We start from the raw sequence: 18,141 nt of genomic DNA on the forward strand, positions 1-18,141 counted from the left end.
GGAATAAAGTGGCAAAGGGAACTGGAGTTATTTCTAGTACGATGGGAGCACAGAAGAGTAAAATAGAAACAAAAGAATGAACAGCAGCTAACCAGCGCGTCCATTGTTAGTATTCTGCAAACTATTTCTTAGATAGACCATCTCCTTAGGTATTCAGACTAGAGATCCACCTATGTTTCTTTGCTTTTACCTGGAACCTTGTATGATCAAGTTCACCCAAAAGCCTATCCAAAAACGAATTACAGTTCATAATAAACTTACTGAGCCATATTTAGGCCACAGGTAATTACAGTGTTCACTTAAAAGCACACGTAGCACAAATCCCCTCTACCACAGACATCTTTGAATCTGAAATGTGAGTAATATCCCAGTATATTTGCCTGGAATAGGTTTCATGTGACGGAAAAGAAAAACACCTGAACAATGGTTCTTAACATAATAATCTCAAGCAAACTGTAATCAAATCAAAATGGTAATTTAATGTACAAATGAAATGCAAAAGAATCAAAAATATAACAAATGGCAGAGACAGTGCTGGTGATAAACGTGCGTGGTACTCTTTGAAGTGTGACACACCACGTGCAATAAAGGGGATCAAAGTGCATATCAAAGCAGTAAAGAACAGCACGATCCAGGGATTACAATTTACAATGGAACGGGGCTGCGTGTACATGGAATCACTGAGTAACACTAACCTATATATACCCCAGCTCCCTAGTGACTCTAGGGTTTCCCTTGTATGCTTGTAACTAACCTCACAAGAAAATTCATCATTAAAAGGGCCCATTATCGTCCATGTCTGCCCAACCTGATCGAGAACAGACCAAAACACTAATTGAGAAGCAGAAAAGGTGTGTGTTTTGAGCGCTGAAATAAAGAATGTTCTAAAACCATGCATACAGGAGGTGACTAACCTCTTACCATGAAGGGGCAAATAGCAAGTGCTCAGAAATGTTTCTGAGGGAAGCACACAAAGTAGAAATCCATTAGAAACTCAACAAGCATTTACAATGCAACGGTTTCGCCTTCGGAAAAGTTTGAGCTATTGGCATTGTAAATGACAAACTTTTTATTTACGTGTTGGTTTTGAAAACAGATAAATAAATGGCATTGTCATTTACAATGCCAATAGCTTACTCTGACGCAAATGCAAGACATATTGCATTTGCACACACACACCCACACAAGAGCCCCACACACACACAAGAGCCTCCCACACACACCACACAAGAGCCCCCCACACACACCACACAAGAGCCCCCCACACACACCACACAAGAGCCCCCCCCACACACACGCAAGAGCCCCCCCACACACACGCAAGAGCCCCCCACACACACACGCAAGAGCCCCCACACACACGCAAGAGCCCCCCCACACACGCAAGAGCCCCCCACACACACACGCAAAGAGCCCCACACACACACGCAAAGAGCCACACACACGCACACACCTCATAAACTGCATCTTAAGAAGTGCCTTTGCCCTTTAAAACACCCAGATTACCCTAGCATCATGGACAAAATGTTTTTAGAATGCAGCTAACTGGATGGCAGAAATGCGGGAATGTACTGGTTCAGAAAGTTCATGCATAGAAATAGGTCATGGGAAGTGCTCGCTGGCAAACCTAAGATGACATTAGAGGAATAATAACTGCCTTGCACAAACATCCTTCAAGGGTGGCTGACCAATAACCATCATGAAGCCCAGGGATGCGCATCCCCCACGGCTCGGCCTTCCAGGGGAGCGCGAGGCAGCACACGCACGCCCTTAGCCTGCCTCTTGTGCAGCGCCGGCACTGGACAGTGCCGAGCTGCCTGCTCGCAGCCGCCAGCACATTACTCACGGCTGAGCGAGCCGGCAGTGCACATTTGATCATTTCCCTGTCACTCCACTCGGGTGAAGGGAGGCTGCCGCGTGCGCAGCGGGCAGACTCCTGCAGGCTTGTCCGCGTGCCTCTTCATTTCCATGACTCCCCTCACTGAGGCTCAGGCCATTTAAGGAGCAGGGCAGCATCAGAGATTTCCCCTGCATGACATCCCAAATAACCAGTTGCAGAGTGCTTCGACTGGACCTAGTTGCGACACTTTACCGAATCATATGTTCCAAAAGAACAAAAGTTCTACTGGTTTGAAAACAGATCAATGGTAAGAAGCATACGATTCTAGACACTGCACCAGTAATGCAACCAGAGTCAACTGAATGGTCGTCACTCCAGTTATCTCATGTCCAAACAGCAATGCTAACAACCGGGTGCAGTACGCAGCATATGGAGCAGGCATCGTGAGGTAACTAGCCTGCAGCGTCCACGGGGCCACAGGCATGTGCACAGGCAAGCACTCGTCGAGAGGGGTTGCCTCGCTGCCGCAGGAGTGTTCCAGGTGACAGGGTTCCTAGTCAGCTGTGGGTGTCATGTGACGCCCCTGATAGCCCGGTCCTCTCAGGATTTCCGCGGGGTTTCCCGGCCCGCCCCGCCGGGATCACCGCCCGCGCACTCACCTGCCGTTGTTCAAGGTCTGACCAAAGAGCTCATTTTGCAGGATGTTCGGCGGGTCGGGGAAGGCCTCGTGGAAATGAGACAGGACGGAATTGCAGAACTGGCGCAACGTCTCAAACTGCACTGTTCCTGTGTGTGTTGCTTCCGCTCTACCGTCCTGTTCACCTCAGCACCTGCAGCCTCAGAGTCCTTGCGCCAGTGGCGGGCATGCCTCCCTCCCGCGCTGCCGCTGAGGGGAGCCAAGGGTGCCGCTGCTGCGGCCGCGCTCGACGCCAATGCCCCCTCTTCAGCAGCCCCCAAGCGGCTCCCCCCTCGCCACGGCACCGTGCCGGCACAACACGGAGCCTTTTGGGCTTCCCCGGTGAAGGCGCGAGGAGGAGGTGCAGCAGGAGGCGGGGGTGCCCTCCCAGACTCTCCTCATATTCTAGCCCGCTTTATTGGACACCCATTCAGTGCGCGGAACGGAGGAGGGATGCTGCCGTCAGGAGATTTCAGCACATCATGCTGCCAATGAATCGAAAACCTCACAAGTCATTAAAAAAACAAGTCAGGTCCCGGGCCGGCAGCCAATCAGCGCGGCCTGGGGAATGACGTCACGGGGGTGTCCCGGGCCGGCAGCCAATCACAGCGCGGCCCGGGGAATGACGTCACGGGGATGTCCCGGGCCAACAGCCAATCACAGGGACTTAAAAAAAGAGTCAGAAACGCCCCTGAATTGCGTTTTCACGGGGAAAGCATGATTGACAGCCAATCTCTTCCAATGGATAGCCTCCATTTATGGAGCTAGCCAATGGAAGACAGAGGCGGGACTAAGCCCCACACTGTAGGAACATAAGATTTCTCCTGGGCGGAGCTAGTGCTCCGGCCCAGGCGAAACCTAAAAATCACCTACTCCCTGCAAAAAGTATTGTTAACAACTAATGGATCCAAGCCATGTACACACCACAAGTCATTTCTCAATCCTCAGATTCAAGAGATCAGGAAAAGGTACACCAAAGTGGTGTAATAAGCCAGGACTGTTGACACTAGGACACTGAGGTTACATATTGCTTGGAACCAATTCCCTCAAAACATTTTTAAAAGAAGCCAGAGATGGTTGAATGCTAAAAGTAAGCAGACATGACAAGAAAGGTTGGTAAGAAAATTCAACCCAATCTACAATCATCCCTTAGAGGCATTCGCCCTAACAATACCACTAGACGCTCATTAGACACCAATGGCTGTATCTTGCAACTGCCATCAAAAGAGTACACCTTCGAAAATTGCTAAACTTGGCTGCTTTACTATCTGGCTTATTCCAATTCCAGCTTTCAGAAGAAGTATCAGTGTCCATGTGGTTGGTAGGGGCCTTGGAGCAAGTCCTAGGGAGAAAGGTACAAAATGGTAAGATAGAGGAAGCATGACGGGCTGGAGAAGTACTAAGGAACGGATCATTGAAAATTTAAAATGATATGCGGGCATGGAGACCTTTTTGACTGATTAAATAGGAGGAATGAGAACTTCAGAAACAGACTGACAGTGACATCAATCTCATAATCAGGTATTAATGATCTGTATGTGTTTAAAAACTATTCAAACACTGAGAAATGTAAGGACAGGAAGTGAAGTGCAGGTGGATTATTGAAATGAATTCCTGCAAATGACACATTTACATGAGCGATGCGAATCCATATCATTGTGGGATGCACCAAGAGCAACCTCTCCTTTTTCTTGCGGGTCTGCAATGCCAGGTAAACGATTTAATAGAATTTGAGGATTGTTCTAAACTTAAAAACTGGTGAGAGGAGAAGCAATTCACTGAAGCCATCTTCATTCCTGAAAAGAGAGGCCACATCTGGAAAATGACAAACCAGACATTAAAGCAAACTTAAGGACAGAAAATGTTTTATAAATATTGCCATCCTTTCAGTAGTCAGAAGTTGGTCTCACGAGACCCCTAAATTGTCAGAGGACCCTCAACATTAAGGCCAACTCAACGTGGTCCTTTGGATTTTAAGGCACTCTTGAAAATGAAGCTCGGGTCTTGGCGTGGCTGTACAAAATTGATAGAGCTGATCACTCTGAACAGTGTGACCTGAGATCCTGCACAGCCGTATCAAATTTAGGACACTGAAGAAGGTGCTTCTGGCCTGCCCTTACCATTGGCGCGCATTTCCAGAAGTGAGACATGGGCCCTGATCTACATTTATAGATCTGTGGGTATTTTCAGTTGTGAAGCCTAGAACCTAATGAGTATGGTAAGGTCCTGACCTACGTTCCCTCTAAGGCGCGCGCGCGTGCGCGCACTGCTCCTGACCTCACCGCGCACCACCTAGCGTGGAGCGTGCACACGGTCAGGAAGTCGCGCGGCCGGCTGCTTTGAAAGAAGCGAGCGGCGCGAATGCGGCGGAGCGGTCGTGAGGTGTGCAGGTAAGGAGGTGGGGGGAGGGCTTGTGGCGCTTGAGGCTATGAGGGAGGGCGGGGTAGACTCTGGCCTTTTGATTAAGTATTGCTGTTAATCGGAGCCCCTTCACCGGCTCCGATTAACAGTAATACTTAAACAAAAGGCCAGAGTCTTCCCCGCACTTTCCTAACAAAAGAGTAGACAGTTTCCAAACACACGCTGTGTTTGGAAACTGCCTACGCTTTTGTTAGGAAAGCTTGTTAACTGACTGCACCACAAGGGGCCTGTGAGCTGATTCTGACGTGTCCACTGAAGGGTTGAGCCAGAGGTCTAGCTGTAGTGGAGGTCGTCGTCTTGGTACCACGAGCCAATAACATGCCGAAATTTCACAGGAGGCGATAGCATAGCTGCCAAGGTCTGAGATTGCCTAGTGTGACATTTTAATAATTTCAGTTCAATTATGAGTGACATTCCAACGAATATGAATGACACTTTTGTGCAAGCAAAATCAAGCAAAGAAGACTAGGAAAACATATAAATATATGCAATTACACCCATTTGAGAAACAAGACACTTGAAGAAGATGTAAAAACCGCTGGAAAGCACCAGAAACTAAAGCATCTAGAGTCCCTTTTAAGCTGATCCTACTGTTAACCACAACAAAGACCCAGATATGCACCACTCATTGACAGTCAGTGCCGCACCACTACTAACAACAAAAGGACGTTTCTGTAAATGTCAGCAAAGTCAGTATTTGTAAAACAGCCTGTTGAAAATAAAATGTAAACGTTTCTACAAAAACGCTGTCATGGAGATTAGATGCAGTAAGAGCATGTGCATAACGAGAGGGGTTCGAATGAATTTAAATGTGCTAGTGTGACTGCTAAACAATTTCAAAGCAGGCTGCCCTCTGCAACAGTCTAACTTTCATAACGTAATGTAAGTGGATGCTCAGCCCGCACACTGCCCAGATGGACAGAGGGGCTCCTTCACATATTTTTTTTCACTTATGGGCTGTCACAGAGCAACTACACCGACACACAATGGGCAGGCACTGACCACGTGAAGTAATAGGAGCGGCAGCAGTGTTGGCGCGCTAGCGCTAATAATAAAATGTAAAGTACATTGAAAATAAAGATACCTCGCTGAGGCACAACTCACTATATGAGAGTGGACTTCAGTAACGCTAATTGTGCAGGACGCACCTCACTGCAATATCTCCCACCTCAGCAAGCACTGGCCCGTGCATTATTACAGGAGGGCTGGTGTACTGCTAGGGAAGAACTGCAGAGACTGCCACAGTCCGTGGGACAGAGGGCAGAAGGGCACCAAAAGCAAGTGGGGCAGAGGGCAGGAGAGCACCAAAAGCGAGTGGGGCAGAGGGCAGAAGGGCACCAAAAGCGAGTGGGGCAGAGGGCAGGAGGGCACCAAAAGCGAGTGGGACAGAGGGCAGGAGGGCACCAAAAGCGAGTGGGGCAGAGGGCAACAGGGCACCAAAAGCGAGTGGGGCAGAGGGCAACAGGGCACCAAAAGCGAGTGGGGCAGAGGGCAGAAGGGCACCAAATGCAAGTGGGGCAGAGGGCAGGAGGGCACCAAAAACGAGTGGGACAGAGGGCAGGAGGGCACCAAAAGCAAGTGGGGCAGAGGGCAGGAGAGCACCAAAAGCGAGTGGGGCAGAGGGCAGAAGGGCACCAAAAGCGAGTGAGGCAGAGGGCAGGAGGGCACCAAAAGCGAGTGGGACAGAGGGCAGGAGGGCACCAAAAGCGAGTGGGGCAGAGGGCAACAGGGCACCAAAAGCGAGTGGGACAGAGGGCAGGAGGGCACCAAAAGCGAGTGGGACAGAGGGCAGGAGGGCACCAAAAGCGAGTGGGGCAGAGGGCAACAGGGCACCAAAAGCGAGTGGGGCAGAGGGCAGAAGGGCACCAAAAGCGAGTGGGGCAGAGGGCAGGAGGGCACCAAAAGCGAGTGGGACAGAGGGCAGGAGGGCACCAAAAGCGAGTGGGGCAGAGGGCAACAGGGCACCAAAAGCGAGTGGGGCAGAGGGCAGAAGGGCACCAAATGCAAGTGGGACAGAGGGCAGAAGGGCACCAAAGCGAGTGGGGCAGAGGGCAGGAGGGCACCAAAAACGAGTGGCATTTGGTGCCGCAGACACGGGAGGTTCGGTTCCTGGCGCACATAGCCATGGTTGCAGCGCACAGAGACCCTCCACTGCCGCACACAGAGGAAAAAAATTAGAGGGAACATTGGTCCTGACAATATCCAGTTGGGCCCTATAAATAACAAGAGAAAGTCCATACTAAAGATATGGGTTCTGAGGTTTGGAAAATGTTACATTTCTAAACACTGTGTACAGTGATCGCACACATGGACAAATAAATTGTGTCTTTTATGAATATCAGAGAGGATCCCCTGGTTAAGAAGTATTACTTTCATGGCTTCCAGTGGAGGTAAGCTATTTTGTCTAGACGTTTGCCTTGGCTTTTGTGTTGCCAACTCTCTGTGCCACTTAATGCTTTTTTTTACATCACTCCTCATTAGTGCGGCATGCAGGGCTGTCTTCATGGCTTCAAACTCCATGTTAAACCATAGGCTCAATTTTCCTTGAAAGAACCCTTATGTGACATCCAGCCTTGGTTTTGTCGACCGCTGCATTATAACTTGGAAATACTGCCTAACTGCTGTATCTGGATCTATGACTAGGATCATACTTTATCATGCTGATGGTTGGTGGCTAATAAGTAAAGATTGCAATTGTCAGTTATGATGATCTTTGCTGGTACTGTTTCACAATTCAACTTCAGAATATTTGGAGAAAAGTTCCTCTTTTAATCCCCATTTGAGTGACAAGATCAAAGGGTTTACGTTGTTTTTCACATGCTATTTGATGCTCATGCCCTCCAATGAGTTCCAATGCTTCAGTTGGAGTAAATGTAGTTAATTCGCAAGGCTCCGGAAGAATAAGATTGGGCCATTGGAGCATCAGACGCTCAATCTTCGGGGCCTAAGTCAAGTGTAAGTCATCTTTTAAAACCTGTGATATTGTGTCATTAAAATGCAACCCTTACAGCAAAAGAAGATTGCAAACGCTGCAGAGGGCAGGCGGGGGATTAGAGCAGGACGCTTTCTTGTGAAGAAAATATTTTATTTTGCAATCCTAGATTTAAACGATTTAATTCAACATCCTAAGTAGCACATGTACAAGACTCTTACCTTCCTCCATGTGATGAATCCTGATAGAAGAGATGCTTGCCTATAGTATGCCACCAACAGGGTAAGTGTTTTCCCATTTGCTATATCAAAACTATGGGTATGTCACAAAGTTTTGGCATGTCTGGTTCAGGTCTGACTGGCTTGGGCAGCCGAAAGTCATGTATTTTTAGGCTAATTCCTAAGACTGAAAGGGGTATGATTAAACATTTCTAAAAAAATTGCCCTTTTATCACCAGCAGCACATTTGTTTTAATTTTAGTTAGTTGTTTCATAAAGATTCACATCTGGAACTACAGCAGTCAAAAGTAGTTCCCAAGACTAAGTACAGAAGTCCTCATATAAAGAAGGCTTAATAAAAGAGCGCTGATATACATACCACTGCAGTAACCTGAAGCCCTACTTGAGAAGTTCAATCCAATTTCTTTTATAAAAGCAGCGCATATCTGTTTTTTTGTGGTTTGCATACATTTATATAAGGTATACTTATCATTTTGAAAGTCCTAACTTTGAACACTATCATAAATGTCAAACTTGGGTTTATGTAATATAAGGACTGCCATATGAATTCAAAACCTTCTAAATTTTAAAGTAAGGAGCTGATTGAAACTGTTTTCTAAGAATTTGTATTTTATTTGTCAATCCTCACTAATTGAATTTATTTCAAGCTTTATTGTGATTGAGACAAGAGAGGCCTTAACAGGAACAAAAGTTTTACATATCTATTTTCAAGACTTTAACTCAGTAGTTTGTTTAATACCAGATGGCAAATTCTTCAGAAGGTAAAGCTTACGCAATATCGTGTCTTAGAATACAACTATTGGGTGGTTCAATTAACAGTACCAAAATACCTGTGGTTTGTGAAATGACAATCAGACATACAACCACACACAACATGGAATAACAAGCGCACACACAGAAAGACGGTTGTGTGTACAGATATATTTGAAAGGGTTCGTGGTCCTCCCCCCTTTAGGATGAGCCTCACCGGAGAGCCTCTTGAATGGCTGCGAAAGCCTCATCACGCCGACCCATCCCAATCAAACTGCTGGTCCACTGTTGCAGCAGCTGCCGTTTCTCCATTATGATGGTCTCTATCTCCATACACGCCTGAAAAGAGAGAACAATCATGGTCTGAAAAGGCAACATCATCCCGGGGAACGGACACTAAGGAGTTGGGAAGTCAGGCAGGCACAGCCTACAGAGAGGGGCGGTCACAGCTTAATGGGTCTTGGCAGAGCAACAAGGGCCTACAGGAAAAGTGGGAAAGGTCTGGATAGAGTGCTTTGCTTGACCTGAGGAAAGGGGATTATTGAAAGGGCAGTAAAGGATGATCGAGTAGGGGAGAGAAGCAAGGAAGGAGGTACCAGGAAAAAGGGTTGTTAGAAATTGCAATGAGGCTTGGGTAGATAGCAGCCCGAGCCTGGTGAGAGGGAGCCGGTCTGGAGAGAGAGGGCAGCCTGGTTCTCAAGGGAAAGGGCAGCTAGATTCTGTCAACAGAAACCAGCTAGGGCCAAGTGAGAGAGAAAGAGAGAAAACAAGCTAGAGAGTGACTGACCTGCCTAAGTTAAGAAAAATAAAGTGTGGCCTTTGCCCTGGGATGAAGGGAAGGCACTCCAATTGAGAGGAAGGGCAAATCAACCTTGTAACGATAAAGCAGACAGGGCCTTCAAAGAAAACAATTATTTACCTGCAACTACAGCTCTGCAGCACTGATATCATTCTTAGATTAAAATTCTTGAATTAATCCCCGCTGCTTGGCTAGGAACCCTCAGTAGTCCATGTTAGCATAGCAGTGTATATAAACACTCAATAACACTGAACATAGCTGTAGACTGCATATAGTCTTTCCAAATCAATCTGTGACCCAACCCCCAAGAAATATAGAGAAAAAACCCAGAACTCTACTTCACCAGAGATTTCAAACTGTCGGGTTTTCAAAACTTTTTAAACAATGTACATTTAATGTAGCCATATGAAGAGTGGCTCACAAGTGAATCTCTGAAAGACAGTAATGCTGGTGAAGTGTAGTTACAGACAAGTAGGGAAAATGTCCCTACTTGTAACTTTTTTATGATCCTTCATAGATTCACATGCTCAAAATAAGAATAATAAAGCTGTATCTAAACTGAAGCAACATTGGAGCGGCGATCCTTCAAGGAGACGCCCAGTGCCTCCACTGGGCCACGGAGAGCTGCTGGACCAAGACAAGGCAAACGGATCAGCCCTTACATCTCCAGGCAACGGCTCACTCTCCAGGGTACAGCTGCATGGGCGAGGGGTACATGCCAGCATCTGCACCTCCCCCAGGACCCGAGGTGCACCAGCAAAATGCTGGATGGCCCTGCACGTCACACCATGGTAACTTCCACTCCGCTGCTGGGCCCCTGGGGTGCTTCTAGGGGCAAGCAGCATCGACAGTGACCGGGGCCTACCTGTGCCCGAATGGAGCTCAGAGACCGCATCGGGGTGCAATCACTGCCTTCGCCCGCAACAGAATCCACAACACCGGCATATTAACCACAGAGACCCGCACACTGAAGGAATCCGGCTCCCAGCCCTGAGTTGTGGGGCTGTGGACCGGTGGTCCCTACCTCTGGTCTGATTCCCACTCCAGCTTTCCCCACTGTCGGCTGCAGTGGAGACCCCCACCTATCACATCCGGGCCCCCACATATTCCGAGGAACTATCAACACCCACTCCATCTGTATAGCGTGCTGGAATTGCTGGCGCCCACCGAACCGCCCTGAGGAGCTGAGCTGTATTGAGCAGTGGCCACAGGACATTTACCTGCAGCATGCAGACCCTTCATGGGCGTAAAAGCTTGCGCCCAGGGAAATGGTGCAATCCAGGTGGTTGGGGGCCCGCGCTCAGTGGAGTTTCAAGTTAGTGCTGCACTCTGGGGCCCACTGGAGGAGACGCCATACACAACAGTAATCTTACTGCTCATATCAGGGCATGGTGCGGGGGCAGTCAGGCTACCTGGTAGACAGCCCCATTTTGAATTTCCTCCACACCAGGTCCCCGCAGTGGGGGGTGGGTGGACAGCACTAGCTGCACCTCCTTGATGGTCCCTGTCTGGCAGAGTATGGGGTGTCTGCGCACTGGCTTCGCACCTGCTCAGGTGGAGGGTCCTGCGCTGGTGTCCTGATCCCTGCAGCTCCTTAGGGGTTGGAGTGGCCCCACTTCCTACCTCGTGCCTCCGCCCGACGACGGGGGCTTATCACACCTCTCTATATGAGAGCTCCTCCAAGTGTACCCCCCAAAACTCCTGCGCTATTCTGGATTTATAGCTTGGGACACTAAAAAAAGCTCATCTGAGTGCAGCTGCTACTTTGAAGACCAACACTAATATTCAAGATCGATCATCTCCCAGTAGCTCTTCACCCTTTGTCCTCCCACTTTCAATACGACACCCATGGGGCAGACAGATGCTTCTAAAGGACTGGAGCTGCTGAGCGCCTGGAAGCTGACCCCCTACCTCGAAGCCATCTACGGCATCAACTTCTTTCTCTACTCCTATTCTCTATCACTTCGATCCACATCAGCTGCATTGGCCCACATCGGATACCCCTTGCTTGGGACTCCCAACGCTGCCACCCAGAGGCAGAGAGAGACCTCCCCTCTTTAATATCAAAAATGGGCCGCCAGTAGACCAACATGCTGGCATCCAAGCCAGTGCTGCCTGACCTTCCCCTTCTACTATACTGTACACTCATCAGCTGGAAATCAGGTTCAGCCACTCTGACGCCTCCTCCCCTTGGCTCGGGATAAGCTGGATCAAGTAGTGGCAGCCATCAAAAGTACACAAAAATCCACGGAAAACTATTTGCGGTCCCTGGTTTTGGAACTAAGCTTCCTCAGAGACAACTATCGGAAATTCACAGAACAAGGGACTGAAGGGGAGAAGATCCTAGCTGAACTGCAACCCTATACAGAGGACAACCAACGTGCCATTCCAGACCTCCAGAAACAGGTCCAGACTCTGGAGGAAAAGGAGGATGATACTGAGAGTCGCTCCCGCAGAAGCAACATTCAAATCTTGGGCCTACCAGAGGGTTTAGAGGGCAAAGACCCCCGTAAATTCCTAGACACCTGGTTCAAATACTTTGTGCCCTCCTCGGACCTCACATCCTTCTTCTTCCTGGTGAGAGCGCACCCCTCACCAAGGGCCCCACCCCATGCTTGCCAAACTCTTCCACTTCCAGGATTGGGACGACATCCTGTAAGAGTCCCGAACAGCAGGTCCCCTCCACCTTGAGGACAAACACATTATGCTCTTCCCAGACTTCATGACTGCAGTTCAGCTGCAATGTGCTGGCTTTGTGGGGGCCAAACGCTGACTCTGCAAATGGGGGCCCAGTACTTTCTGCTGTTCCCGGCGCACCTCAAAATATTGGATAAAGGAATCTCAAACTTCTTCACTGACCCCAAAGAAGTTTGGAATTGGACAGATCAATACTCGGACACCTCCCTGCCTAAAATCACAGATGGGTTCTCCTGACTCCCCAGACCCAGCCAGAAATACCGCAGTTGCTCGTGCAAGGACTCTTCTCCGAAATCCTAATATTTACAGTTGGCACTTGAACAAACTATAGAGGACTGTCGGCAGGACCTCAGGGCCACATATAGAGGACCGTCGGCATAACCTCAGGGGCGCAGCCAATCTAGAGACTGAACATGACCGACCAAACGTGTACAGTGGTCCAGATCTATTCTCCTCTGATGGCGCCTCGGACTCTTCTCCAGCTTCAACATTAACTTCATCTCTTCTCTCACTGGTGAGGCCTGAGACGTCAGTGGAAATCATCTGAACGAACTATACAGTTTGGAACATGTTGAGTGTGTCACACCCTACTTCCCCTCTTCCCTCCATCCCTGTGCCTTCCTCCCGTGGTGCAACTCTTCAACTAGTTGAGACGAATGCAGACGCTAGCGGGTGCGTAACAGACACACTATACCTCGTGCCATTCGTCATGGGTATCTTCCCCTCTTTGACCAACAACAAGGGGGCCCCTTCTCCTGCTCAGCAACCCCTAAGGCATCTCACCCAAATCATGAAGCAGCCACCTCTGGCAGGATAGCACCCCACCTCATGGTGACCTCATTGCTGGGCCCATATCAGCAACACTGATGGTAGAAGTGGTGGGTTGTGAGTGACCTTACCCACTCCTTTAACTGGCAACCCCCCACATAATTTCGTTGACAACTTCTACCATCCAGTTTGGGCGTACCGCCGGTTGTGGTAGACTGTGCGAGTTTCTGATACACCCCCACCGCCACCACCCATGTTTTCACTCACCAGCATGAGGAAGTCAGACATGCACAGACACATACTCGAGAAACAGGGAACTAGGCAAGGTTTCGGGGGGGGGCACTGGCACAAGCAGGAGTTCTACATCTCACTCCAGTACAGCTTGGCTCCACAATCCATCACTAGGTTTCTGATACTTAATGTAAGGGGGATGTACACAGCACATAAGCGTTAATACATCTATGCTTACCTCAAGAGGCACTAGGTGCAAGTCATTTTCCTTGAAGAGACACATACCACCAGAGCGAAATGACAGCACCTCCAGAAACGTTGGTGAGGATCGATACACCCTAATACCTATTCCACCTTTGCTAAAGGAGTCATGACATGGATCTGCCCGGGAACCCCCTTCCGACAATACCTACGGGCCCCAATTTCTACCAAGACGCATTCTGGTTTGGGCTCTCCAGAGTACTGGCCCAGAAGACATATGTACCGTGGATTCTAGGGGGCAATTACAACTGTGTTCTAGATTTCATTTAGCTTGTTCCCACCCATCTCTGCTATGTGCCCCCCTCCTTCTGTTCAAGCCGAATGCTTTGCCACCTGGGTAACATGTTGGGCTCTGATAGATGCCTGGAGAGCCATACATCCTAATCTACTCCTTGTACTCAGCACCACATGACCTATATGTGCGCCACGATCGGATTCTGTGCTCCCTCACTCTACTGCCCTTGGTCCGAGCCACGGAGTATATGGCCTGTATTATCTCACACCACAATGCTCACACACTAGATCTGCAATGGGGTGCTACGCACCCTCAGACCTCCACATGGGGTCTACCCCGGGACTGCTTAGAGGACCCTGCATTTTGGGAAACCCAAGACACTCATATACGTCACCACTTTAAAGAGAATACATTTTTTAAACAATAAGGGGGTTGAGCCTATACTACCGTCCAAACTAGGCCACAATAATAGTTTACAACAGATGGTTGTTTGGGCGTGCGATAAGATACTACATTCAGCAAACCACTTTCAGAAATAGAGTGGTTAGGTATTTTTATTTCACCTTTCTCTTTTTCATTTAAATATACAGTACTTTGACCATTTTAAGTCATGTCATAGAGAGAGACAATACATTTTCAGTGACATTCACCACTACAACAAAATACTAACAACACAATACACATTAAACAAATAAATAACCAATATAATACATAACAAAAACTGACAAAAGAAACGACAAACCAGTCCCAAATTTAACAATGAAACGATGGCGGCAGAAATCGCTTGCATTTTCACACTTTAACAGCCTGGCATGTTACAGTACAAAAACGGGGCCAGCCCGTCTGCACCCGTCCGCGCCCATCCAGATCCTGGGGCCAGAAACCCAGGGCCTTTTATGCCAAGTCAAGCTCCTCCCCGCACATACTCAAAGGATTTGCTTTTGAACCTAGCAGACAAACTGAAACCCAGCATGTGCGGTGTGAAACCATCTTCCAGTGATTTGGAAGGCCCGTTTTCCTGCGTCCACTGAAAATGGAGCTGCCAAGTAACACATGCACACTCCTCAGAGAAAGACAATAATCTTATTAGCCTGACCTGTATTTATTTAAACGCTAGGTCACTACCCAAACATTTTATTGAGATCTGGGAGACCTTAAATAACCTAAACCCAGACCTAGCCTTTATTACTGAAACATGTCTAGATGACAATAACTCCCCTGATATCACCATAGCGCTATCAACATGGTGCAAATTACTAAAACGGATCACGAAGGGGGAGAAGGGAGGGGGTACAGCCATTTTATTCAAAGCGCACCTTACATGTATCCCTTAAGCAGTTACCCAGATAGGTACACACGAGACCCTAGCTTTCTCGGTGTCCAAAGGCAAGCACAAACTTTTCGATGGGGTCGTTATTTACAACCCTACTGGCCATCATCCAAACTTAACGCAAACCTACTATCACAACTTTCCCCCCTTTGCTTAAAACAAAAACTCCTCCAACCGGGGGTCAAACAGCTAGAAAACTATATGGCAGCAATGCAGCTAGTTCAGTGGATCCAAGGGCCAACCCACATGGCTGGACATACACTGGATCTACTATTCTCCAATATGGAGACGATCAATGTCAATGATACTAAACCACTGTCCTGGACCGACCACTCCCTAATCTCCTTCTCTCTCAGTCTACCACTTAGAATACCCCAGACATAAACAGGGTTCCTATCAAGGAGCAGAGCCTGGAACAGAGTCACCCTCGACTTGTTTGCCTCGCACTTCTCACTGGACAATCCTGCCTCACCTCACATTAACTCTGTTCAAGCAGAACCTGCACATCTGCAAAAAGAAATTGAGAAAGCACTCGATCATTGCACCCCTGAACTAGCCGGAAAACCTAACAATAAAACACGATCTGAGTAATAGTATTCACCAGAATTAAAAGTAATGAATAGAAAGTGTAGAACTAGGGAACATAAATGGAGACTTTCAAAAGAAAGCCTGGACAGACAGAGTTACCTAGTTGAACTGAAAAACTATCATAGTGCCTTTATAAACGAAAAGAAAAACTACTACACAAAAAGAATTGAAAGCATCGGTAACTCACCCAAAGAACTATATAAAGTTATCCACAAACTCTGCAAACCCACTAGCATGTCACAAACTTTGTCACCCACAACAGAAAACTGCGAAATACTTAACAACTTCTTCACTAACAAAGTGACCAACATTTACACATCCTTTAACACTCCACCCAAGGGAGATAACAGGGACTGGGAAACCATGACACCACACCCTCAGACTCAAGTATATCTAGCCACTTTTAGCCCCCTCTCAGATGAACAGGTAGCGAAGGCCATGACTGAGGTTAAGGCAGGATCGCCACTCGATCCTTGCCCACATTTCATCTTCTCCCTCTTAATATCAGTTTTATGCCCTCGTATCACCACTGTTTTTAACCAATCATTGGAGTCAGTCTCCTTTCCAACCATATGGAAGAAAACCGTGGTATTTTCCCTACAAAAAAAAAACCGGCCTGGATATATACGATCCAGCAAATTACCGACCCATTTCGCAACTACCCTATCTGTGAAAGGTCTTGGACAGACTGGTTAATAAACAACTCACCACCTTTCTTGAAACCAATAATCTCCTGTATCCCTCCCACAATCGCTTTAGAGCGAACAACAGCACCAAGGCCACATTACTTGCCATTAGAACCTTGGTGGACCAAAGCAGAGCCGTAGCATTGATTCTTCTGGATCATACACGGGCCATTGATACTGTATCCCACAACAACCTACTAGGAATCCTCCACGAAAAAGGATTGCACTCAAAAGCCCTTGTGTGGTTAGCATCCTTCTTAAAAAACAGAACCCCAAAAATCCAAATTGGACCTTGCTCCTCCAAATCAAAAAGTATTAAACATGGAGTACCACAAGGTGCATCGCTAAGCCCCACTCTTTTAATCGCATATGTTTAATCTTTAGCAGCAGTCACTAAAAAATGGGGCTTTAACATCTGCTCAAATGCGGATAACAAGCGCAACGATACCGACATAAAAAGCGACCTAATTAACTGTCTCACCAACATTGCAACCTGGATGACTGATCACTGCTTAAAGCTAAATGCTGGAAAATCCAAGATTTTGTTCTTCGGTTAATGAACACTCAATCTGGGCCAGCAGTTGATGGCCCCAAGCGCTGGGAACCACCCTTGATCCCAAGCGAGTTGCAAAAAATCTGGGCATCCTATTTGAGAATGCCCTATCCATGCAGGACCAAGTGAGAACGCTATGGGGAAAAAGCTTTGCCACATTAAAACTATTCCACAGACTCTTCTCTTGGATCCCGCTGAACTGCACAAAAACGGTCCCCCAGGCACCCTTCTTGAGCAGACTGGACTACGGGAATACACTCTATATGGGCATGTTCGAGCACCTATTCTCTCGCCTACAGGTGGTCCAGAATGCAGCTGCTTGACTGATCTGTAACAAGAGCAGATATAACTCTGCATCTGACAGCATGAACGAACTACACTGGCTCCCGGTGTGCCAAAGAGCCAAATGTAAACTCTTATGCCATACTCACAGATCTCTGCACAAAATAGGCCCACACATTTTGCAAGACAAATTGACATTCTACGTTCCATCTCGGAAACCCGGGAATACGCCATCAAGCCCTGGCAAGAGTCAAACGCACATCCAGAGTCAGGATGGGGGACTGCTTCTTTTCTAAATGGGCTGCAGTGCAGTGGAATGACTTCCCATTCGACCTTCGACTGACTGATAAATATTTGCCTTTTAGAAAGAAGCTAAAAATGTTCCTGTTTCCTAGGTACTAGAGAACCAGCAATAACTCAAGAATAACCCACTCCGCTCCCACATATCCTTCCTCACACTGCTTTGTAAGCTCTCCTAGCGCCTTGATGTACCTCGGGACGAATGTTGCGCTCTACAAATACAAATAGGTTTCAGAACCATCAATGTGCTATCATTAAGACAACTTACATTGGATTTATTCTGATTCAGAATGCTGTAAGGCGATGATTCCAGTGCCCTGTAAATATTTTCTATTATTTTTTTTTTAAAACAGATTTTATTAGTTGCATGACAGAAATATAGCACGTAATTCTCTGAGCACCAGAGACAATCACTAGGGCAAATGATCAATAACACAGCATGCAAACATTTTCATAGGCGATAAATCAGGAGAAGAATGTAAACAAGGAAATGTCCAATTGTACAAGAAACACCTCCGCCCCTGTCCGCCCACCCTCAACTCCCACCCCCCCT

General features: G+C 47.7%; 1 protein-coding gene across 1 annotated transcript in view; it reads right to left on the reverse strand.

Moving 5' to 3' along the window:
- CCDC40 (coiled-coil domain 40 molecular ruler complex subunit) overlaps positions 1 to 18,141 on the reverse strand; it is a 762,745-nt gene that overhangs the window by 493,100 nt on the left and 251,504 nt on the right. Inside the window, exon 11 of the mRNA XM_086931053.1 lies at positions 9,076 to 9,197. Within this exon, the coding sequence (XP_086787179.1) occupies positions 9,076 to 9,197 (122 nt within the window). The remainder of the gene's footprint in view (positions 1 to 9,075; positions 9,198 to 18,141) is intronic.

This window comes from Lissotriton vulgaris, chromosome 7 (assembly GCF_964263255.1).
Source record: "Lissotriton vulgaris chromosome 7, aLisVul1.2, whole genome shotgun sequence".
NCBI classification, from domain to species: Eukaryota; Metazoa; Chordata; class Amphibia; order Caudata; family Salamandridae; genus Lissotriton; species Lissotriton vulgaris.